At 54.3% G+C, this 23,664-nt stretch overlaps 1 protein-coding gene across 1 annotated transcript in view; it reads right to left on the reverse strand.

Annotated features, from left to right (window-relative positions):
- The window catches only part of LOC140402943 (semaphorin-4B-like), a 130,730-nt gene that overhangs the window by 81,129 nt on the left and 25,937 nt on the right, over nt 1-23,664 (reverse strand). Inside the window, exons 6-7 of the mRNA XM_072490585.1 lie at nt 13,297-13,430; nt 11,136-11,305 (exon numbers count right to left, since the gene is read on the reverse strand). Of these exons, the coding sequence (XP_072346686.1) occupies nt 11,136-11,305; nt 13,297-13,430 (304 nt within the window). The remainder of the gene's footprint in view (nt 1-11,135; nt 11,306-13,296; nt 13,431-23,664) is intronic.

A 23,664-nucleotide genomic window follows, 5' to 3' on the forward strand; every position in this document is an offset into this window, starting at 1 on the left:
GGAAACCCACGCAGACACGGGGAGGACGTGCAGACTCCGCACAGACAATGACCCAAGCCGGAATCGAACCTGGGACCATGGAGCTGTGAAGCAATTGCGCTATCCACAATGCTACCGTGCTGCCCTTAAGAACAAATAAATCTACACTATATCATTTTACCGTCATCCATGTACCTATCCAATAGCTGCTTGAAGGTCCCTAATGTTTCCGACTCAACTACTTCCACAGGCAGTGCATTCCATGCCCCCACTACTCTCTGGGTAAAGAACCTACCTCTGATATCCCTCCTATATCTTCCACCTTTCACCTTAAATTTATGTCCCCTTGTAATGGTGTGTTCCACCCGGGGAAAAAGTCTCTGACTGTCTACTCTATCTATTCCCCTGATCATCTTATAAACCTCTATCAAGTCGCCCCTCATCCTTCTCCGCTCTAATGAGAAAAGGCCTAGCACCCTCAACCTTTCCTCGTAAGACCTACTCTCCATTCCAGGCAACATCCTGGTAAATCTTCTTTGCACCTTTTCCAGAGCTTCCACATCCTTCCTAAAATGAGGCGACCAGAACTGTACACAGTACTCCAAATGTGGCCTTACCAAAGTTTTGTACAGCTGCATCATCACCTCACGGCTCTTAAATTCAATCCCTCTGTTAATGAACGCGAGCACACCATAGGCCTTCTTCACAGCTCTATCCACTTGAGTGGCAACTTTCAAAGATGTATGAACATAGACCCCAAGATCTCTCTGCTCCTCCACATTGCCAAGAACTCTACCGTTAACCCTATATTCCGCATTCATATTTGTCCTTCCAAAATGGACAACCTCACACTTTTCAGGGTTAAACTCCATCTGCCACTTCTCAGCCCAGCTCTGCATCCTATCTATGTCTCTTTGCAGCCGACAACAGCCATCCTTACTATCCACAACTCCACCAATCTTCGTATCGTCTGCAAATTTACTGACCCACCCTTCAACTCCCTCATCCAAGTCATTAATGAAAATCACAAACAGCAGAGGACCCAGAACTGATCCCAGCGGTACGCCACTGGCTGAATATTTGCCATCCACCACCACTCTCTGACTTCTATCGGTTAGCCAGTTCGTTATCCAACTGGTTGAGTGATGGATATTATTGGGTGATGAATATTATTGGGTGATGGATATTATTGGGTGATGGATACTGTTGAGTGATGGATATTGTTGAGTGATGGATATTGTTGAGTGATGTATATTATTGGGTGATTGTTGAGTGATGGATATTATTGGGTGATGGATATTATTGGACAATGGATACTGATGAGTGATGGATATTATTGGGTGATCGATATTATTGGGTGATGGATATTTTGGACAATGGATACTGTTGAGTGATGGATATTGTTGGGTGATGAATATTATTGGGTGATGGATATTATTGGGTGATGGATATTATTGGGTGATGGGTATTATTGAATGATGGATATTATTGAGTGATGGATAATGTTGACTGATGGATATTATTGAGTGATGGATATTGTTGAGTGATGGATATTGTTGAGTGATGGATATTATTGGGTGATGGATATTATTGGGTGATGGATATTGTTGAGTGATGGATATTATTGGGTGATGGGTATTATTGAATGATGGATATTATTGAGTGATGGATATTATTGGGTGATGGATATTATTGGGTGATGGATATTGTTGAGTGATGGGTATTGTTGAGTGATGGATATTATTTAGTGATGGATATTATTGGGTGATGGATATTTTTGGGTGATGGATATTATTGGGTGATGGATATTGTTGGGTGATGGATACTGTTGAGTGATGGATACTGTTGAGTGATGGGTATTATTGGGTGATGGATATTATTGGACAATGGATACTGATGAGTGATGGATATTATTGGGTGATCGATATTATTGGGTGATGGATATTTTTGGACAATGGATAATGTTGAGTGATGGATATTGTTGGGTGATGAATATTATTGGGTGATGGATATTATTGGGTGATGGGTATTATTGAATGATGGATATTATTGAGTGATGGATAATGTTGACTGATGGATATTATTGGGTGATGGATATTATTGAGTGATGGATAATATTGACTGATGGCCGAGGTCACGGGGGGAAGCCGAGGTCGGCCAGAGTTTGCTGACTTCTGGGAGCAACATGGGGGGAGTAATTACGCTAGCGGGGGGTCTAGCGGGGGGGTGGGAGGGGGGAATTACTGGGTTGCTGCTGCTGGGGAGAGGGGGGAGCTGGTATAGGAGGGGATGGGCGGGGGGGGCACCGCCTGGGGGAGATACAGCTGCGTGGGAACCGGGTGAGGAGCTGGAAAAAGGGGATGGCTAATCGACAAGGGGGGGGGGGGGGGTAGGAAGCCCCCCAACCCGGCTGATCACGTGGAACGTGAGAGGGCTGAACGGGCCGATAAAGAGGGCACGGGTACTCGCACACCTTAAGAAACTTAAGGCAGATGTGGTTATGTTACAGGAAACGCACCTGAAACTGATAGACCAGGTTAGGCTACGCAAAGGATGGGTGGGGCAGGTGTTCCATTCGGGGCTAGATGCGAAAAACAGGGGGGTGGCTATATTAGTGGGGAAGCGGGTAATGTTCGAGGCAAAGACTATAGTGGCGGATAACGGGGGCAGATACGTGATGGTGAGTGGCAAACTACAGGGGGAGACGGTGGTTTTGGTAAACGTATATGCCCCGAACTGGGATGATGCCAATTTTATGAGGCAGATGCTAGGACGCATTCCGGACCTAGAGATGGGAAAGCTGATAATGGGGGGAGATTTTAATACGGTGTTGGAACCAGGGCTGGATAGGTCGAAGTCCAGGACTGGAAGGAGGCCGGCAGCAGCCAAGGTACTTAAAGATTTTATGGAGCAGATGGGAGGTGTAGACCCGTGGAGATTTAGCAGACCTAGGAGTAAGGAGTTCTCGTTTTTCTCCTATGTCCATAAAGTCTACTCGCGAATAGACTTTTTTGTGCTGGGAAGGGCGTTGATCCCGAAGGTGAGGGGAACGGAGTATACGGCTATAGCCATTTCGGATCACGCTCCACACTGGGTGGACTTGGAGATAGGGGAGGAAACAGGAGGGCGCCCACCCTGGAGAATGGACATGGGACTAATGGCAGATGAGGGGGTGTGTCTAAGGCTGAGGGGGTGCATTGAAAAGTACTTGGAACTCAATGATAATGGGGAGGTCCAGGTGGGAGTGGTCTGGGAGGCGTTGAAGGCGGTGGTTAGAGGGGAGCTGATATCAATAAGGGCACATAAAGGGAAGCAGGAGAGTAAGGAACGGGAGCGGTTGCTGCAAGAACTTTTGAGGGTGGACAGACAATATGCGGAAGCACCGGAGGAGGGACTGTACAGGGAAAGGCAAAGGTTACATGTAGAATTTGACTTGCTGACTACGGGCACTGCAGAGGCACAATGGAGGAAGGCACAGGGTGTACAGTACGAATATGGGGAGAAGGCGAGCAAGTTGCTGGCACACCAATTGAGGAAAAGGGGAGCAGCGAGGGAAATAGGGGGAGTGAGGGATGAGGAAGGAGAGATGGAGCGGGGAGCGGAGAGAGTGAATGGAGTGTTCAAGACATTTTATAAAAAATTATATGAAGCTCAACCCCCGGATGGGAGGGAGAGAATGATGGGCTTTTTGGATCGGCTGGAATTTCCCAAGGCGGAAGAGCAGGAAAGGGTGGGACTGGCCGCGAGGTTTGCTAGTGTCACACGGGAGGGTTTAAACTAGTATGGCAGGGGGGTGGGTACGGGAGCAATAGGTCAGAAGGTGAGAGCATTGAGGGAGAACTAGGGAATAGGGACAGTGTGGCTCTGAGGCAGAGCAGACGGGGAAAAGTTGCTGAACACAGCGGGTCTGGTGGCCTGAAGTGCATATGTTTTAATGCAAGGAGCATTACGGGTAAGGCAGATGAACTTAGAGCTTGGATTACTACTTGGAACTATGATGTTATTGCCATTACAGAGACCTGGTTGAGGGAAGGGCAGGATTGGCAGCTAAACGTTCCAGGATTTAGATGTTTCAGGCGGGATAGAGGGGGATGTAAAAGGGGAGGCGGAGTTGCGCTACTTGTTCGGGAGAATATCACAGCTATACTGCGAGAGGACACCTCAGAGGGCAGTGAGGCTATATGGGTAGAGATCAGGAATAAGAAGGGTGCAGTCACAATGTTGGGGGTATACTACAGGCCTCCCAACAGCCAGCGGGAGATAGAGGAGCAGATAGGTAGACAGATTTTGGAAAAGAGTAAAAACAACAGGGTTGTGGTGATGGGAGACTTCAACTTCCCCAATATTGACTGGGACTCACTTAGTGCCAGGGGCTTAGACGGGGCAGAGTTTGTAAGGAGCATCCAGGAGGGCTTCTTAAAACAATATGTAAACAGTCCAACTAGGGAAGGGGCGGTACTGGACCTGGTATTGGGGAATGAGCCCGGCCAGGTGGTAGATGTTTCAGTAGGGGAGCATTTCGGTAACAGTGACCACAATTCAGTAAGTTTTAAAGTACTGGTGGACAAGGATAAGAGTGGTCCGAGGATGAATGTGCTAAATTGGGGGAAGGCTAATTATGACAATATTAGGCGGGAACTGAAGAACATAGATTGGGGGCGGATGTTTGAGGGCAAATCAACATCTGACATGTGGGAGGCTTTCAAGTGTCAGTTGAAGGGAATACAGGACAGGCATGTTCCTGTGAGGAAGAAAGATAAATACGGCAATTTTCGGGAACCTTGGATGACGAGTGATATTGTAGGCCTCGTCAAAAAGAAAAAGGAGGCATTTGTCAGGGCTAAAAGGCTGAGAACAGACGAAGCCTGTGTGGCATATAAGGAAAGTAGGAAGGAACTTAAGCAAGGAGTCAGGAGGGCTAGAAGGGGTCATGAAAAGTCATTGGCAAATAGGGTTAAGGAAAATCCCAAGGCTTTTTACACTTACATAAAAAGCAAGAGGGTAGCCAGGGAAAGGGTTGGCCCACTGAAAGATAGGCAAGGGAATCTATGTGTGGAGCCAGAGGAAATGGGCGAGGTACTAAATGAATACTTTGCATCAGTATTCACCAAAGAGAAGGAATTGGTAGATGTTGAGTCTGGAGAAGGGGGTGTAGATAGCCTGGGTCACATTGTGATCCAAAAAGACGAGGTGTTGGGTGTCTTAAAAAATATTAAGGTAGATAAGTCCCCAGGGCCTGATGGGATCTACCCCAGAATACTGAAGGAGGCTGGAGAGGAAATTGCTGAGGCCTTGACAGAAATCTTTGGATCCTCGCTGTCTTCAGGGGATGTCCCGGAGGACTGGAGAATAGCCAATGTTGTTCCTCTGTTTAAGAAGGGTAGCAAGGATAATCCCGGGAACTACAGGCCGGTGAGCCTTACTTCAGTGGTAGGGAAATTACTGGAGAGAATTCTTCGAGACAGGATCTACTCCCATTTGGAAGCAAATGGACGTATTAGTGAGAGGCAGCACGGTTTTGTGAAGGGGAGGTCGTGTCTCACTAACTTGATAGAGTTTTTCGAGGAGGTCACTAAGATGATTGATGCAGGTAGGGCAGTGGATGTTGTCTACATGGACTTCAGTAAGGCCTTTGACAAGGTCCCTCATGGTAGACTAGTACAAAAGGTGAAGTCACACGGGATCAGGGGTGAGCTGGCAAGGTGGATTCAGAACTGGCTAGGCCATAGAAGGCAGAGGGTAGCAATGGAGGGATGCTTTTCTAATTGGAGGGCTGTGACCAGTGGTGTTCCACAGGGATCAGTGCTGGGACCTTTGCTGTTTGTAGTATATATAAATGATTTGGAGGAAAATGTAACTGGTCTGATTAGTAAGTTTGCAGACGACACAAAGGTTGGTGGAATTGCGGATAGCGATGAGGACTGTCTGAGGATACAGCAGGATTTAGGTTGTCTGGAGACTTGGGCGGAGAGATGGCAGATGGAGTTTAATCCGAACAAATGTGAGGTAATGCATTTTGGAAGGGCTAATGCAGGTAGGGAATATACAGTGAATGGTAGAACCCTCAAGAGTATTGAAAGTCAAAGAGATCTAGGAGTACAGGTCCACAGGTCATTGAAAGGGGCAACACAGGTGGAGAAGGTAGTCAAGAAGGCATACGGCATGCTTGCCTTCATTGGACGGGGCATTGAGTATAAGAATTGGCAAGTCATGTTGCAGCTGTATCGAACCTTAGTTCGGCCACACTTGGAGTATAGTGTTCAATTCTGGTCGCCACACTACCAGAAGGATGTGGAGGCTTTAGAGAGGGTGCAGAAGAGATTTACCAGAATGTTGCCTGGTATGGAGGGCATAAGCTATGAGGAGCGATTGAATAAACTCGGTTTGTTCTCTCTGGAACGAAGGAGGTTGAGGGGCGACCTGATAGAGGTCTACAAAATTATGAGGGGCATAGACAGAGTGGATAGTCAGAGGCTTTTCCCCAGGGTAGAGGGGTCAATTACTAGGGGGCATAGGTTTAAGGTGAGAGGGGCAAGGTTTAGAGTAGATGTACGAGGCAAGTTTTTTACGCAGAGGGTAGTGGGTGCCTGGAACTCGCTACCGGAGGAGGTAGTGGAAGCAGGGACGATAGGGACATTTAAGGGGCATCTTGACAAATATATGAATAGGATGGGAATCGAAGGATACGGACCCAGGAAGTGTAGAAGATTGTAGTTTAGTCGGGCAGTATGGTCGGCGCGGGCTTGGAGGGCCGAAGGGCCTGTTCCTGTGCTGTACATTTCTTTGTTCTTTGTTTGTCTTTGGGAGCACAGATCGAGGAAGAAGAAGTGGTGAAAGGAATTAGGAGCATGCAGGTGGGAAAGGCCCCGAGACCGGATGGATTCCCAGTCGAATTCTATAGAAAATATGTGGACTTGCTCGCCCCGGTATTGACGAGGACCTTTAATGAGGCAAAGGAAAGGGGACAACTGCCCCCGACTATGTCTGAAGCAACGATATCGCTTCTCTTAAAGAAGGAAAAGGATCCGCTACAATGCGGGTCCTATAGACCTATTTCCCTCCTAAATGTAGATGCCAAGATCCTGGCCAAGGTAATGGCAATGAGAATAGAGGAATGTGTCCCGGGGGTGGTCCACGAGGACCAAACTGGGTTTGTGAAGGGGAGACAGCTGAACACGAATATACGGAGGCTGTTAGGGGTAAAGATGATGCCCCCACCAGAGGGGGAAACGGAGATAGTAGTGGCGATGGATGCCGAGAAAGCATTTGATAGAGTGGAGTGGGATTATTTGTGGGAGGTGTTGAGGAGATTTGGTTTTGGCGAGGGGTATGTTGGATGGGTGCAGCTGTTGTATAGGGCCCCGATGGTGAGCGTGGTCACGAATGGACGGGGATCTGCATATTTTCGGCTCCATAGAGGGACAAGGCAGGGATGCCCTCTGTCCCCATTATTGTTTGCACTGGCGATTGAGCCCCTGGCGATAGCGTTGAGGGGTTCCAAGAAGTGGAGGGGAGTACTTAGAGGAGGAGAAGAACACCGGGTATCTTTGTATACGGACGATTTGTTACTATATGTGGCAGACCCGGCAGAGGGGATGCCAGAAATAATGCGGATACTTGGGGAGTTTGGGGATTTTTCAGGGTATAAATTGAACATGGGGAAAAGTGAGTTGATTGTGGTGCATCCAGGGGAGCAGAGTAGAGAAATAGAGGACCTACCGTTGAGGAAGGTAACAAGGGACTTTCGTTACCTGGGGATCCAGATAGCCAAGAATTGGGGCACATTGCATAGGTTAAATTTAACGCGGTTGGTGGAACAAATGGAGGAGGATTTCAAGAGATGGGATATGGTATCCCTGTCACTGGCAGGGAGGGTGCAGGCGGTTAAGATGGTGGTCCTCCCGAGATTCCTCTTTGTGTTTCAGTGCCTCCCGGTGGTGATCACGAAGGCTTTTTTTAAAAGGATCGAAAAGAGCATCATGGGTTTTGTGTGGGCCGGGAAGACCCCGAGAGTGAGGAAGGGATTCTTACAGCGTAGCAGGGATAGGGGGGGGCTGGCACTACCGAGCCTAAGTGAGTATTATTGGGCCGCTAATATTTCAATGGTGAGTAAGTGGATGGGAGAGGAGGAGGGAGCGGCGTGGAAGAGATTAGAGAGGGCGTCCTGTAGGGGGACTAGCCTACAGGCTATGGTGACAGCCCCATTGCCGTTCTCACCGAGGAACTACACCACAAGCCCGGTGGTGGTGGCTACACTGAAGATTTGGGGACAGTGGAGACGGCATAGGGGAAAGACTGGAGCCTTGGGGGGGTCCCCGATAAGAAACAACCATAGGTTTGCCCCGGGGGGAATGGATGGGGGATATGGAATGTGGCAAAGAGCAGGAATAACGCAACTGAAAGATCTGTTTGTGGATGGGAAGTTCGCGAGTCTGGGAGCGCTGACCGAGAAATATGGGTTGCCCCAAGGGAATGCATTCAGGTATATGCAACTGAGGGCTTTTGCGAGGCAACAGGTGAGGGAATTCCCGCAGCTCCCGACACAAGAGGTGCAGGACAGAGTGATCTCAAAGACATGGGTGGGGGATGGTAAGGTGTCAGATATATATAGGGAAATGAGGGACGAAGGGGAGACTATGGTAGATGAACTAAAAGGGAAATGGGAAGAAGAGCTGGGGGAGGAGATCGAGGAGGGGCTGTGGGCAGATGCCCTAAGCAGGGTAAACTCGTCGTCCTCGTGTGCCAGGCTAAGCCTGATTCAGTTTAAGGTATTACACAGGGCGCATATGACTGGAGCACGGCTCAGTAAATTTTTGGGGGTGGAAGATAGGTGTGCGAGGTGCTCGAGAAGCCCAGCGAATCATACCCATATGTTTTGGTCATGCCCGGCACTACAGGGGTTTTGGATGGGGGTGACAAAGGTGCTTTCAAAAGTAGTGGGGGTCCGGGTCGAACCAAGCTGGGGGTTGGCTATATTTGGGGTTGCACAAGAGCCGGGAGTGCAGGAGGCGAGAGAGGCCGATGTTTTGGCCTTTGCGTCCCTAGTAGCCCGGCGTAGGGTATTGCTAATGTGGAAGGAAGCCAAGCCCCCGGGGGTGGAGACCTGGATAAATGACATGGCGGGGTTTATAAAGCTAGAGCGGATTAAGTTCGTCCTAAGGGGGTCGGCTCAAGGGTTCACCAGGCGGTGGCAACCGTTCGTCGAATACCTCGCAGAAAGATAGATGGAATGGAAAAAAGAAGGCAGCAGCAGCAGCCCAGGATCGGGGGGGGGGAGGGGAGGGAGGGGGGGGTGAGGGGGGGGGGGGGGGGGGGAGGAGGAACCAGAAGGACTCTCAGGGTTGTTAATATATACTGTATAGTATGTATAGGTCGTTGCTACAGATAATTATATATTGGACTGTTAAATTATATTTTTGGAGAGTGTTACTTGTGACAAGGCAGTTGCCAATTAGGGCTAGTTTTCATTTTTGTTATTTATTATTTATTAATTTTCTGTTTATAAAATAGGTCATTGTTATTTGTGTTGTTATAATGTTGTGTAAAGGATGCACAATGTACTGTGTTGGTTGACCAAAAATTTTCAATAAAATATTTTTTTTTAAATTAAAAATGTTGACTGATGGATATTATTGGGTGATGGATTTTGAGTGTTTTGCCCTACTTTGGTCACTGTGTACGTTGATGTTGAACGTTACTGGTGTTGATTGTCAGTCGCTATTGGTGTTATTGTAGTTTTTAAGGTGAGAGGTATGTTGACCGGATAAATACCTCTAAGTGATATTGAGTTGTGTGGCCTGGCCTTGTTTCCAAACTAACATCAGGACATCCGGCACATTTGCAATCATTCCACTGTGGTTTCTCACAAATAACTAAAAGAGAATGCAATGACCAAGGAAACTAATTCTGTAATGGACAAACTCATCATCGTGCGCTCCTTTCTCTCGTTGTCAAGGACCAGGCTTTTTCGCTGATAATTTCAGTGACTCGTCCACCCTGAACCAACACAGACTTCCCTCGTCTTCCATCCTTGCAATAGTGGGGACTGAGGGGGGATGTGATCAAGGTTTACAACCTGGTGAGAGTGGATAGAGTGGGTGGAGCCTATTCACTTTAGCAGAGTATGTCAGTGACATAAGGGGCACAGATTTAAACTGGTTGGTAGAAAGATTAGAGGAGAGACCTCTCTGTACCATAAACCTTTCACGATTCTATGTAATGCTCAGCATACATTAAACACACATCCCCTCCCCACTAACAGCGCAGCACGACACACACTCCCGTCTGCATCAATGGCTCCGAAGTGGAGATGGCCGATAGCTTTACGTTCCTGGGGGTCACCATCACCAACAGTCTGTCCTGGTCCACTCACGTTGATGCAACAGTCAAGAAAACCCAACAACGTCTCTACATCCTACGGAAGCTAAAGAAATTTGGCATGTCTGCATCGACTCTCTCAAACTTCTACAGATGTGCGATAGAGAGCATCCTATCCGGCTGCATCACAGCTTGGTACGGCAACTGCTCGGCCCAAGATCGCAAGAAACTGCAGAGTGTGGTGAACTCAGCCCGGCGCATCACACAAGCTTGCCACCCCCACATCGATTCTGTCTACACCTCCCGCTGCCTCAGGCAGGCAGACAGCCAGACAGCATTATCAGAGACCCCTCCCACCCAGGCATTGCCTTCTTCCAGACCCTTCCATCAGGCAGAAGATACAGAAGTCTGAAGACCCGCACATCCAGACATATGAACAGCTTCTTCCCCACAGCTACAAGATTCCTCAACGACTCCCCCTCGGACTGATCTGTTCCCTGTAAGAACACTATTCACGACGCCCTATGCTGCTCTTGCTCATGTATTTGCTTTGATTGGCCCCTTGTTCCGCACTGTAACCAATCACTGTTTGTCGACGTACCATTTGTCAATGTTCTCTGTCGATTATTCTTGTGTCTACTATGTACGTACTGTGTACGTTCCCTCGGCCGCAGAGAAATATTTTTCACTGTACTTCGGTACGGGTGACAATAAATCAAATCAAAATCAAATCAACAGGTGCCAGACATGCTTTGGCCATTAACTCCTGGCGGTTAACGCGTTTAACGAGACGACTGACCACTTTGGACCGAAAAGACCGATTTGATGGTTTGGCTTACCACTGGGAAGTGAAGACTCCGTAGAACACTGACCCCTCCTCATTCTCAGAGACAAACATGTCCTGGAGAACGTTGAATGGGAATTGGTCCTCCGGCAGATAACACAACAGCTGAGCCTTGAGGAAGGTGGTCCACCGTTTCTGCAACACTCGCTCTCCACCAACATCGTCCTGGGCGGCAAGGCAAGCTTGGTTAGTTTGCACGACAATCAGAAATGCCTCAAAATCTCATGCGCTTCCCTAGTCCTCCCTCCCTAGCTCTCCATCTCATGTTACCTTCCATACTTCCAACTCCCAACAGTAAGACTGGGATACGGTGCACGTTGCGCCGATCAGGACTTGAAGGGGCAATTTAGCGTGGTCAATCCACCTACCCGGCATAACTTTGGGGGCGTTTCAGAGGGAGCAGTTAAGAGTCGACCACATTGCTGTGTGTCTGCGTGAGGGGGTCTGGAATCACATGTGGGCCAGATGGGGGGTAAGTCAGAAGATTTCGCTCTCCACAGGAGACATTAGTGAACCAGATTTTTACAACAATCAACAACGGTTTTGTGGTCATCGTTAAACTTTAAATTTTTATTGAATTCAAATTACCCCATGGTTTCTGGATTGCTAGTCCAGTACCAATATCACTGTGCCATCATCTCTTCTCTATTCAACCATAAAGGGTGTGATGAATATAGGAAATATTTATCTACATTGTTATCTAGGTCGGTCGCAGTAAAAGCGCTTGGGCTAAGGTATCCAGATTATATGTCTGCTAAAGCTGTTATTAAGGGATTAACAGCTAGGCAGGCTGTGATGTCACTCATGGTAGGGGCTAGGTCTGTTTTTAGTTTTGTTTTCAGCCCTGCCCCTGTGTCTGTTGTTTTTAGTTTCGTTTTCAGCCCTGCCCGTGTCTGTTGTTTTTAGTTTCGTTTTCAGCCCTGCCCCTGCGCCTGTTGTTTTTAGTTTCGTTTTCAGCCCTGCCCCTGTGCCTGTTGTTGTTAGTTTCGTTTTCAGCCCTGCCCTCGCCTGTTGTTGTTAGTTTCATTTTCAGCACTGCCCCTGTGCCTGTTGTTGTTAGTTTCGTTCTCAGCCCTGCCCCTGTGCCTGTTGTTTTTAGTTGTGTTTTCAGCCCTGCCCCTGTGTCTGCTGTTTTTAGTTTCGCTTTCAGCCCTGCCCCTGTGTCTGCTGTTTTTAGTTTCGTTTTCAGCCCTGCCCCTGTGTCTGCTGTTTTTAGTTTCGCTTTCAGCCCTGCCCCCGTGTCTGCTGTTTTTAGTTTCGTTTTCAGCCCTGCCCCTGTGCCTGCTGTTTTTAGTTTCGTTTTCAGCCCTGCCCCTGTGTCTGCTGTATTTAGTTTTGTTTTCAACCTTGCCCCTGTGTCTGTTGTTTTTAAGTCTCTTTTTCAGCCCTGCCCCTGTGCCTGCTGTTTTTAGTTTTGTTTTCAGCCCTGCCCCTGTTTCTGTTGTTTACAGTTTCATTTTCATAGTCCTGCTCCGGATATTGAGGAAAGGAGGTATGTTTCTCAGACTGGCTTCTGAAGGCTTCTCTCCCAAGGACTTTATGAATAAATCTGTACGCCCCTGAGTGTTAACTTTATTAATAAGTGGCATTTGAGCTGTGGGTGTGGGATTTTTGCTCAATTGAAAATTTAGAAGTAGATGGGAAAGTCAGCTCAAAGACCTTTCTTTATTCTTTTTAGAATTGTTTAACTGCCAATTGAAAGCTGTTTCTTCCTTTCGATGTTAATGGGGTTAATCCTTGATCAATAGTAACGTTTGTTTTAATACAAGATTTGTCCGTGGAATCGCTCCCGGAGCGAAATAGCCTTTCCTCGCGGTTTACAAATTGAAAGATTGTTGGGGTCCGATTTCCTAATATAAATTGGGGTTTGATCCGGGTACCGTGACAGGAGAATGCGTAGAAGTCACAGAGTTGTTACGGGGGCAAAAGGAAACCATTCAGCTGCCCTGCAAGACAGCCCAGAACAGTAGCACGGTGAGTATTACCCGGGCGAGCATGGATTAGCTGCCTCCAATGCAGGGTAAGGCATTTTAACAATGGGGACACGTTTGGCTCATGTGGCATCAACCGCTTGGCATACCGCGCACCGACATTCCGGTCGCGTTTTTTTCCTTGACGTCGCGCTGGAGTGGCGACGCTGAGCGGACTTCCCTCACCTTGCACACCCGTGCCACCAATGACAGACTCATCCTCTGCAGCAGGTCCGACTTGTGTCGGGTTTCTGTGAAGAAGAAGTAGATCTTGTCGCCCTCGCTCTCCGGCACGAAGGTGGAGCCGACAAACGTCGGATCTGCGGGGAGAGATTGTCGGGAGGTGACTGACTGGAGGTGGAAACGCTCCCTCAGCACTGACCCTCCGACAGTGCGGCGCTCCCTCAGTACTGACCCTCTGACAGTGCGGCGCTCCCTCAGTACTGACCCTCTGACAGTGCGGCACTCCCTCAGCACTGACCCTCCCACAGTGCGGCGCTCCCTCAGCACTGACCCTCTGACAGTGCGGCGCTCCCTCAGTACTGACCCTCCCACAGTGCGGCACTCCCTCAGCACTGACCCTCTGACAGTGCGGCACTCCCTCAGTACTGACCCTCCCACAGTGCGGCGCTCCCTCAGTACTGACCCTCCCACAGTGCGGCACTCCCTCAGTACTGACCCTCTGACAGTGCGGCACTCCCTCAGTACTGACCCTCCCACAGTGCGGCGCTCCCTCAGTACTGACCCTCCCACATTGCAGCACTCCCTCAGTACTGACCCTCCCACAGTGCGGCGCTCCCTCAGTACTGACCCTCCCACAGTGCGGCGCTCCCTCAGTACTGACCCTCTGACAGTGCGGCGCTCCCTCAGTACTGACCCTCCCACAGTGCGGCGCTCCCTCAGTACTGACCCTCCCACAGTGCGGCACTCCCTCAGTACTGACCCTCTGACAGTGCGGCACTCCCTCAGTACTGACCCTCTGACAGTGCGGCACTCCCTCAGTACTGACCCTCCCACAGTGCGGCACTCCCTCAGTACTGACCCTCTGACAGTGCGGCACTCCCTCAGTACTGACCCTCTCACAGTGCGGCACTCCCTCAGTACTGACCCTCCGACAGTGCGGCGCTCCCTCAGTACTGACCCTCCCACAGTGCGGCACTCCCTCAGTACTGACCCTCTCACAGTGCGGCGCTCCCTCAGTACTGACCCTCTGACAGTGCGGCAGTCCCTCAGCACTGACCCTCTGACAGTGCAGCCCTCCCTCAGTACTGACCCTCTGACAGTGTGGCGCTCCCTCAGTACTGACCCTCTGACAGTGCGGCACTCCCTCAGTACTGACCCTCCCACAGTGCGGCACTCCCTCAGTACTGACCCTCTGACAGTGCGGCACTCCCTCAGTACTGACCCTCCCACAGTGCGGCACTCCCTCAGTACTGACCCTCTGACAGTGCGGCACTCCCTCAGTACTGACCCTCCGACAGTGCGTAGCTCCCTCAGTACTGACCCTCTGACAGTGCGGCACTCCCTCAGTACTGACCCTCTGACAGTGCGGCGCTCCCTCAATACTGACCCTCTGACAGTGCGGCACTCCCTCAGTACTGACCCTCTGACAGTGCGGCGCTCCCTCAGTACTGACCCTCTGACAGTGCGGCACTCCCTCAGTACTGACCCTCTGACAGTGCGGCACTCCCTCAGTACTGACCCTCCCACATTGCGGCACTCCCTCAGTACTGACCCTCTGACAGTGCAGCACTCCCTCAGTACTGACCCTCTGACAGTGCGGCACTCCCTCAGTACTGACCCTCCCACAGTGCGGCACTCCCTCAGTACTGACCCTCCCACAGTGCGGTGCTCCCTCAGTACTGACCCTCCGACAGTGTGGCGCTCCCTCAGTACTGACCCTCCCACAGTGCGGCGCTCCCTCAGTACTGACCCTCTGACAGTGCGGCGCTCCCTCAGTACTGACCCTCCAACAGTGCGGTGCTCCCTCAGTACTGACCCTCCCACAGTGCGGTGCTCCCTCAGTACTGACCCTCCCACAGTGCGGTGCTCCCTCAGTACTGACCCTCCCACAGTGCGGTGCTCCCTCAGTACTGACCCTCCCACAGTGCGGCGCTCCCTCAGTACCTACCCTCCCACAGTGCGGCGCTCCCTCAGTACTGACCCTCTGACAGTGCGGTGCTCCCTCAGTACTGACCCTCTGACAGTGCGGCGCTCCCTCAGTACTGACCCTCTGACAGTGCGGTACTCCCTCAGTTCTGACCCTCCCACAGTGCGGCACTCCCTCAGTACTGACCCTCCCACAGTGCGGTACTCCCTCAGTTCTGACCCTCCCACAGTGCGGCGCTCCCTCAGTACTGACCCTCTGACAGTGCGGCGCTCCCTCAGTACTGACCCTCCCACAGTGCGGCACTCCCTCAGTACTGACCCTCCCACAGTGCGGCGCTCCCTCAGTACTGACCCTCTGACAGTGCGGCGCTCCCTCAGTACTGACCCTCCCACAGTGCGGCACTCCCTCAGTACTGACCCTCTGACAGTGCGGAGCTCCCTCAGTACTGACCCTCTGACAGTGCGGAGCTCCCTCAGTACTGACCCTCTGACAGTGCGGCACTCCCTCAGTACTGACCCTCCCACAGTGCGGCACTCCCTCAGTACTGACCCTCTGACAGTGCGGCACTCCCTCAGTACTGACCCTCCCACAGTGCGGCACTCCCTCAGTACTGACCCTCTGACAGTGCGGCACTCCCTCAGTACTGACCCTCCGACAGTGCGTAGCTCCCTCAGTACTGACCCTCTGACAGTGCGGCACTCCCTCAGTACTGACCCTCTGACAGTGCGGCGCTCCCTCAATACTGACCCTCTGACAGTGCGGCACTCCCTCAGTACTGACCCTCTGACAGTGCGGCGCTCCCTCAGTACAGACCCTCTGACAGTGCGGCACTCCCTCAGTACTGACCCTCTGACAGTGCGGCACTCCCTCAGTACTGACCCTCCCACATTGCGGCACTCCCTCAGTACTGACCCTCTGACAGTGCAGCACTCCCTCAGTACTGACCCTCTGACAGTGCGGCACTCCCTCAGTACTGACCCTCCCACAGTGCGGCACTCCCTCAGTACTGACCCTCCCACAGTGCGGTGCTCCCTCAGTACTGACCCTCCGACAGTGTGGCGCTCCCTCAGTACTGACCCTCCCACAGTGCGGCGCTCCCTCAGTACTGACCCTCTGACAGTGCGGCACTCCCTCAGTACTGACCCTCCAACAGTGCGGTGCTCCCTCAGTACTGACCCTCCCACAGTGCGGTGCTCCCTCAGTACTGACCCTCCCACAGTGCGGTGCTCCCTCAGTACTGACCCTCCCACAGTGCGGTGCTCCCTCAGTACTGACCCTCCCACAGTGCGGCGCTCCCTCAGTACCTACCCTCCCACAGTGCGGCGCTCCCTCAGTACTGACCCTCTGACAGTGCGGTGCTCCCTCAGTACTGACCCTCTGACAGTGCGGCGCTCCCTCAGTACTGACCCTCTGACAGTGCGGTACTCCCTCAGTTCTGACCCTCCCACAGTGCGGCACTCCCTCAGTACTGACCCTCCCACAGTGCGGTACTCCCTCAGTTCTGACCCTCCCACAGTGCGGCGCTCCCTCAGTACTGACCCTCTGACAGTGCGGCGCTCCCTCAGTACTGACCCTCCCACAGTGCGGCACTCCCTCAGTACTGACCCTCCCACAGTGCGGCGCTCCCTCAGTACTGACCCTCTGACAGTGCGGCGCTCCCTCAGTACTGACCCTCCCACAGTGCGGCACTCCCTCAGTACTGACCCTCTGACAGTGCGGAGCTCCCTCAGTACTGACCCTCTGACAGTGCGGAGCTCCCTCAGTACTGACCCTCCGATAGCGCGGCACTCCCTCAGTACTGACCATCTGACAGTGCGGTGCTCCCTCAGTAATGATCCTCCCACAGTGCGGCACTCCCTCAGTACTGACCCTCCGACAGTGCGGCGCTCCCTCAGTACTGACCCTCTGACAGTGCGGCGCTACCTAAGTACTGACCCTCAGACAGTGCGGCACTCCCTCAGTACTGACCCTCCCACAGTGCGGCACCCCCTCAGTACTGACCCTCACACAGTGCGGCGCTCCCTCAGTACTGACCCTCCCACAGTGCGGCACTCCCTCAGTACTGACCCTCCCACAGTGCGGCACTCCCTCAGCACTGACCCTCCCACAATGCGGCACTCCCTCAGTACTCACCCTCTGACAGTGCGGCATTCCCTCACTACTGACCCTCTGACAGTGCGGCGCTCCCTCAGTACTGACCCTCTGACAGTGCGGTACTCCCTCAGTTCTGACACTCCCACAGTGCGGCACTCCCTCAGTACTGACCCTCCCACAGTGCGGCACTCCCTCAGTACTGACCCTCTGACAGTGCGGCGCTCCCTCAGTACTGACCCTCCCACAGTGCGGCACTCCCTCAGTACTGACCCTCCCACAGTGCGGCGCTCCCTCAGTACTGACCCTCTGACAGTGCGGCGCTCCCTCAGTACTGACCCTCCCACAGTGCGGCACTCCCTCAGTACTGACCCTCTGACAGTGCGGAGCTCCCTCAGTACTGACCCTCTGACAGTGCGGAGCTCCCTCAGTACTGACCCTCCCACAGTGCGGCACCCCCTCAGTACTGACCCTCCCACAGTGCGGCGCTCCCTCAGTACTGACCCTCCCACAGTGCGGCACTCCCTCAGTACTGACCCTCCCACAGTGCGGCACTCCCTCAGCACTGACCCTCCCACAGTGCGGCACTCCCTCAGTACTCACCCTCTGACAGTGCGGCATTCCCTCACTACTGACCCTCTGACAGTGCGGCTCTCCCTCAGTACTGACCCTCTGACAGTGCGGCGCTCCCTCAGTACTGACCCTCTGACAGTGCGGCGCTCCCTCAGTACTGACCCTCCCACAGTGCGGCGCTCCCTCAGTACTGACCCTCCCACAGTGCGGCACTCCCTCAGTACTGACCCTCCCACAGTGCGGCGCTCCCTCAGCACTGACCCTCCCACAGTGCGGCACTCCCTCGGTACTGACCCTCCGACAGTGCGGCACTCCCTCAGTACTGACCCTCCCACAGTGCGGCACTCCCTCAGTACTGACCCTCTGACAGTGCGGCACTCCCTCAGTACTGACCCTCCGACAGTGCGGCGCTCCCTCAGTACTGACCCTCCCACAGTGCGGCGCTCACTCAGTACTGACCCTCCGACAGTGCGGCGCTCCCTCAGTACTGACCCTCCCACAGTGTGGCGCTCTCTCAGTACTGACCCTCCCACAGTGCGGCACTCCCTCAGTACTGACCCTCCCACAGTGCAGCACTCCCTCAGTACTGACTCTCTGACAGTGCGGCGCTCCCTCAGTACTGACCCTCCCACAGTGCAGCACTCCCTCAGTACTGACCCTCCCACAGTGCGGCACTCCCTCAGTACTGACCCTCCCACAGTGCGGTGCTCCCTCAGTACTGACCCTCTGACAGTGCGGCTCTCCCTCAGTACTGACCCTCTGACAGTGCGGCGCTCCCTCAGTACTGACCCTCTGACAGTGCGGTACTCCCTCAGTTCTGACCCTCCCACAGTGCGGCACTCCCTCAGTACTGACCCTCCCACAGTGCGGCACTCCCTCAGTACTGACCCTCTGACAGTGCGGCGCTCCCTCAGTACTGACCCTCCCACAGTGCGGCACTCCCTCAGTACTGACCCTCCCACAGTGCGGCGCTCCCTCAGTACTGACCCTCTGACAGTGCGGCGCTCCCTCAGTACTGACCCTCCCACAGTGCGGCACTCCCTCAGTACTGACCCTCTGACAGTGCGGAGCTCCCTCAGTACTGACCCTCTGACAGTGCGGAGCTCCCTCAGTACTGACCCTCCGATAGCGCGGCACTCCCTCAGTACTGACCATCTGACAGTGCGGTGCTCCCTCAGTAATGACCCTCCCACAGTGCGGCACTCCCTCAGTACTGACCCTCCGACAGTGCGGCGCTCCCTCAGTACTGACCCTCTGACAGTGCGGCGCTCCCTCAGTACTGACCCTCTGACAGTGCGGCGCTACCTAAGTACTGACCCTCAGACAGTGCGGCACTCCCTCAGTACTGACCCTCCCACAGTGCGGCACCCCCTCAGTACTGACCCTCCCACAGTGCGGCGCTCCCTCAGTACTGACCCTCCCACAGTGCAGCACTCCCTCAGTACTGACCCTCCCACAGTGCGGCACTCCCTCAGCACTGACCCTCCCACAGTGCGGCACTCCCTCAGTACTCACCCTCTGACAGTGCGGCATTCCCTCACTACTGACCCTCTGACAGTGCGGCTCTCCCTCAGTACTGACCCTCTGACAGTGCGCCGCTCCCTCAGTACTGACCCTCTGACAGTGCGGCGCTCCGTCAGTACTGACCCTCCCACAGTGCGGCGCTCCCTCAGTACTGACCCTCCCACAGTGCGGCACTCCCTCAGTACTGACCCTCCCACAGTGCGGCGCTCCCTCAGCACTGACCCTCCCACAGTGCGGCACTCCCTCGGTACTGACCCTCCGACAGTGCGGCACTCCCTCAGTACTGACCCTCCCACAGTGCGGCACTCCCTCAGTACTGACCCTCTGACAGTGCGGCGCTCCCTCAGTACTGACCCTCCCACAGTGCGGCGCTCCCTCAGCACTGACCCTCCCACAGTGCGGCACTCCCTCAGTACTGACCCTCCGACAGTGCGGCACTCCCTCAGTACTGACCCTCCCACAGTGCGGCACTCCCTCAGTACTGACCCTCTGACAGTGCGGCGCTCCCTCAGTACTGACCCTCCCACAGTGCGGCGCTCCCTCAGTAGTGACCCTCCCACAGTGCGGCACTCCCTCAGCACTGACCCTCTGACAGTGCGGCACTCCCTCAGTACTGACTCTCCCACAGTGCGGCACTCCCTCAGTACTGACCCTCCCACAGTGCGGTACTCCCTCAGTACTGACCCTCCCACAGTGCGGCACTCCCTCAGTACTGACCCTCTGACAGTGCGGCGCTCCCTCAGTACTGACCCTCCCACAGTGCGGCGCTCCCTCAGTACTGACCCTCCCACAGTGCGGCACTCCCTCAGCACTGACCCTCTGACAGTGCGGCACTCCCTCAGTACTGACTCTCCCACAGTGCGGCGCTCCCTCAGTACTGACCCTCTGAAAGTGCGGCACTCCCTCAGCACTGACACTCCGACAATGCGGCACTCCCTCAGTACTGACCCTCTGACAGTGCGGCGCTCCCTCAGTACTGACCCTCTGACAGTGCGGCACTCCCTCTGTCCTGACCCTCCCACAGTGCAGCGCTCCCTCAGTACTGACCCTCTGACAGTGCAGCGCTCCCTCAGTACTGACCCTCCCACAGTGCGGCACTCCCTCAGTACTGACCCTCCCACAGTGCGGTACTCCCTCAGTACTGACCCTCCCACAGTGCGGCACTCCCTCAGTACTGACCCTCTGATAGTGCAGCGCTCCCTCAGTACTGACCCTCCCACAGTGCGGCGCTCCCTCAGTACTGACCCTCCCACAGTGGGGCACTCCCTCAGTACTGACCCTCTGACAGTGCAGCGCTCCCTCAGTACTGACCCTCCCACAGTGCGGCGCTCCCTCAGTACTGACCCTCCCACAGTGCGGCACTCCCTCAGTACTGACCCTCCCACAGTGCGGCGCTCCCTCAGTCCTGACCCTCTGACAGTGCGGCGCTCCCCCAATACTGACCCTCCCACAGTGCGGAGCTCCCTCAGTACTGACCCTCCCACAGTGCGGCACTCCCTCAGCACTGACCCTCTGACAGTGCGGCACTCCCTCAGTACTGACTCTCCCACAGTGCGGCACTCCCTCAGTACTGACCCTCCCACAGTGCGGTACTCCCTCAGTACTGACCCTCCCACAGTGCGGCACTCCCTCAGTACTGACCCTCTGACAGTGCGGCGCTCCCTCAGTACTGACCCTCCCACAGTGCGGCGCTCCCTCAGTACTGACCCTCCCACAGTGCGGCACTCCCTCAGCACTGACCCTCTGACAGTGCGGCACTCCCTCAGTACTGACTCTCCCACAGTGCGGCGCTCCCTCAGTACTGACCCTCTGAAAGTGCGGCACTCCCTCAGCACTGACACTCCGACAATGCGGCACTCTCTCAGTACTGACCCTCCCACAGTGCGGCACTCCCTCAGCACTGACCCTCCCACAGTGCGGCACTCCCTCAGTACTCACCCTCTGACAGTGCGGCGCTCCCTCAGTACTGACCCTCTGACAGTGCGGCGCTCCCTCAGTACTGACCCTCTGACAGTGCGGCGCTCCCTCAGTACTGACCCTCCCACAGTGCGGCGCTCCCTCAGTACTGACCCTCCCACAGTGCGGCGCTCCCTCAGTACTGACCCTCCCACAGTGCGGCACTCCCTCAGTACTGAACCTCCCACAGTGCGGCACTCCCTCAGTACTGACCCTCTCACAGTGCGGCGCTCCGTCAGTACTGACCCTCCCACAGTGCGGCGCTCCCTCAGTACTGACCCTCTGACAGTGCGGCTCTCCCTCAGTACTGACCCTCTGACAGTGCGGCGCTCCCTCAGTACTGACCCTCCCACAGTGCGGCGCTCCCTCAGTACTGACCCTCCCACAGTGCGGCGCTCACTCAGTACTGACCCCCTGACAGTGCGGCGCTCCCTCAGTACTGACCCTCCCACAGTGCGGTGCTCCCTCAGTACTGACCCTCTGACAGTGCGGCACTCCCTCAGTACTGACCCTCTGACAGTGCGGCGCTCCCTCAGTACTGACCCTCCCACAGTGCGGCACTCCCTCAGTACTGACCCTCCCACAGTGCGGCGCTCCCTCAGTACTGACCCTCTGACAGTGCGGCACTCCCTCAGTACTGACCCTCTGACAGTGCGGCGCTCCCTCAGTACTGACCCTCTGACAGTGCGGCACTCCCTCAGTACTGACCCTCTGACAGTGCGGCGCTCCCTCAGTACTGACCCTCCCACAGTGCGGCGCTCCCATCAGTTGACCCTCCCACAGTGCGGCGCTCCCTCAGTTCCGGTACCCCGGCCTACAGCCTGGCTTTATTCATTCAAGTCTCTGGAGTTAGGCTTCGAACCTGCGGCCTTCCCACTCAGAGGCCTGAGAGGGCTGACACTTAACGAAGAACAAAGAAACATACAGCTCGGGAACAGGCCTTTCGGCCCTCCAATCCTGCGCCGACCATGCTGCCCGTCTAAACTAAAACCTTCTACCCTTCCGGGGTCCTTGTCCTGCTCAGGGGCCGGTGCTGGGGCAAACACTGAGAGACTGCCGGGCGTTCTGTGAGCATGTTACAATTTAACTGCGGTATTCCTAATTAGTCCAATTTGGGCCTTGCACGTAGCCATGGCAACACGGGGCCTGGCTACGGAATCAGTTCACTCCTAATGTAATAATGTCGGAGCAAGGTTTTCCGGAAGAATCTTTGAGAGGAAAGGGTTCACCGTGCTGAGGTTTTCTCTGACCGCCACGGATCAATTTGTACCTTAACCGTTTCAACAGGAAAGTTATTTCGGTTGCCATGACTACTGAACCTGATCTTTAGTCGCGCCAATGGAGCTGAATGAAGGACACGCTCCCTGCATTTCTGGGAAGGCCAGAGCGTGAGCATGACCGACGGAAACATCTGCAGGGGCAGCACTCTTTTCTGAGGCGGGTTCCACACAGACCAAGGCCGAGGTGAGGGGGCTCTTGATTCTTCAGAGTCGGAGGGAATTAAACTCGGGACTCGGGGCAGGGGCAGGGCGAGATGTCTCATTCTCGGTCAAGCCGGTCTGTGCCGTCAGCGGTAAAACCCTTTCACGTGTGCTGCCCGCCGCCAGCTAGGCCAGCATTCATCGCCCCCATCCCCAATTGCCCCTCGGGAAGGTGGGGGGGCGAGCCTCCGCAGTCCACGTGGTGTAGGTGCACCCGCCGTGCTGTTAGGGAGGGAGTTCCGGGATTCTGACCCCGGCCACAGTGCAGGGACGGCCGATATATTCCCGAGTCGGGATGGCGAGTGGCTCGGAGGGGGGGGGGAACTTGCAAGTGGGGGGGGGGGGTGTTCCCCGTGTGTCTGCTGCCCCCCCCCTCGTCCTTCTAGACGGTGGAGGTGGCGGGTTTGGAAGGTGCTGTCGAAGGCGAGTCCCCGCGGTGCGTCTTGTAGGCGGCGCACACGGCTGTGCGTCGGGGGTTGGGGGGGGAGTGAATATCGGTGGTTAGCGTGTCGATCGAGCGGGGCTGCTTTGTCCTGGATGGTGTCGAGCTTCTCGAGTGTTGTTGGGAGCCGCGCTCGTCCAGGCGAGTGGAGAGTCTCCCATCGCACTCCTGACTTGTGTCCTTGTCGATGGTGGACAGTCTTTTGGGGGGGGGGGGGGGGGGGGGTGGTCAGGAGGTGAGTTACCATCCGCAGATTCCCAGCCTCTGACCTGCTCTGGTAGCCACAGTATTTATACGGCTGGGTCCAGCTCAGTTCCTGCCCAATGGTAACCCCCAGGATGTTGATAGTGATGTAGTGTGTCGAGAACTGTTGAGAG

The sequence above is a fragment of the Scyliorhinus torazame genome, chromosome 26 (assembly GCF_047496885.1).
Source record: "Scyliorhinus torazame isolate Kashiwa2021f chromosome 26, sScyTor2.1, whole genome shotgun sequence".
Classification (NCBI taxonomy): Eukaryota; Metazoa; Chordata; class Chondrichthyes; order Carcharhiniformes; family Scyliorhinidae; genus Scyliorhinus; species Scyliorhinus torazame.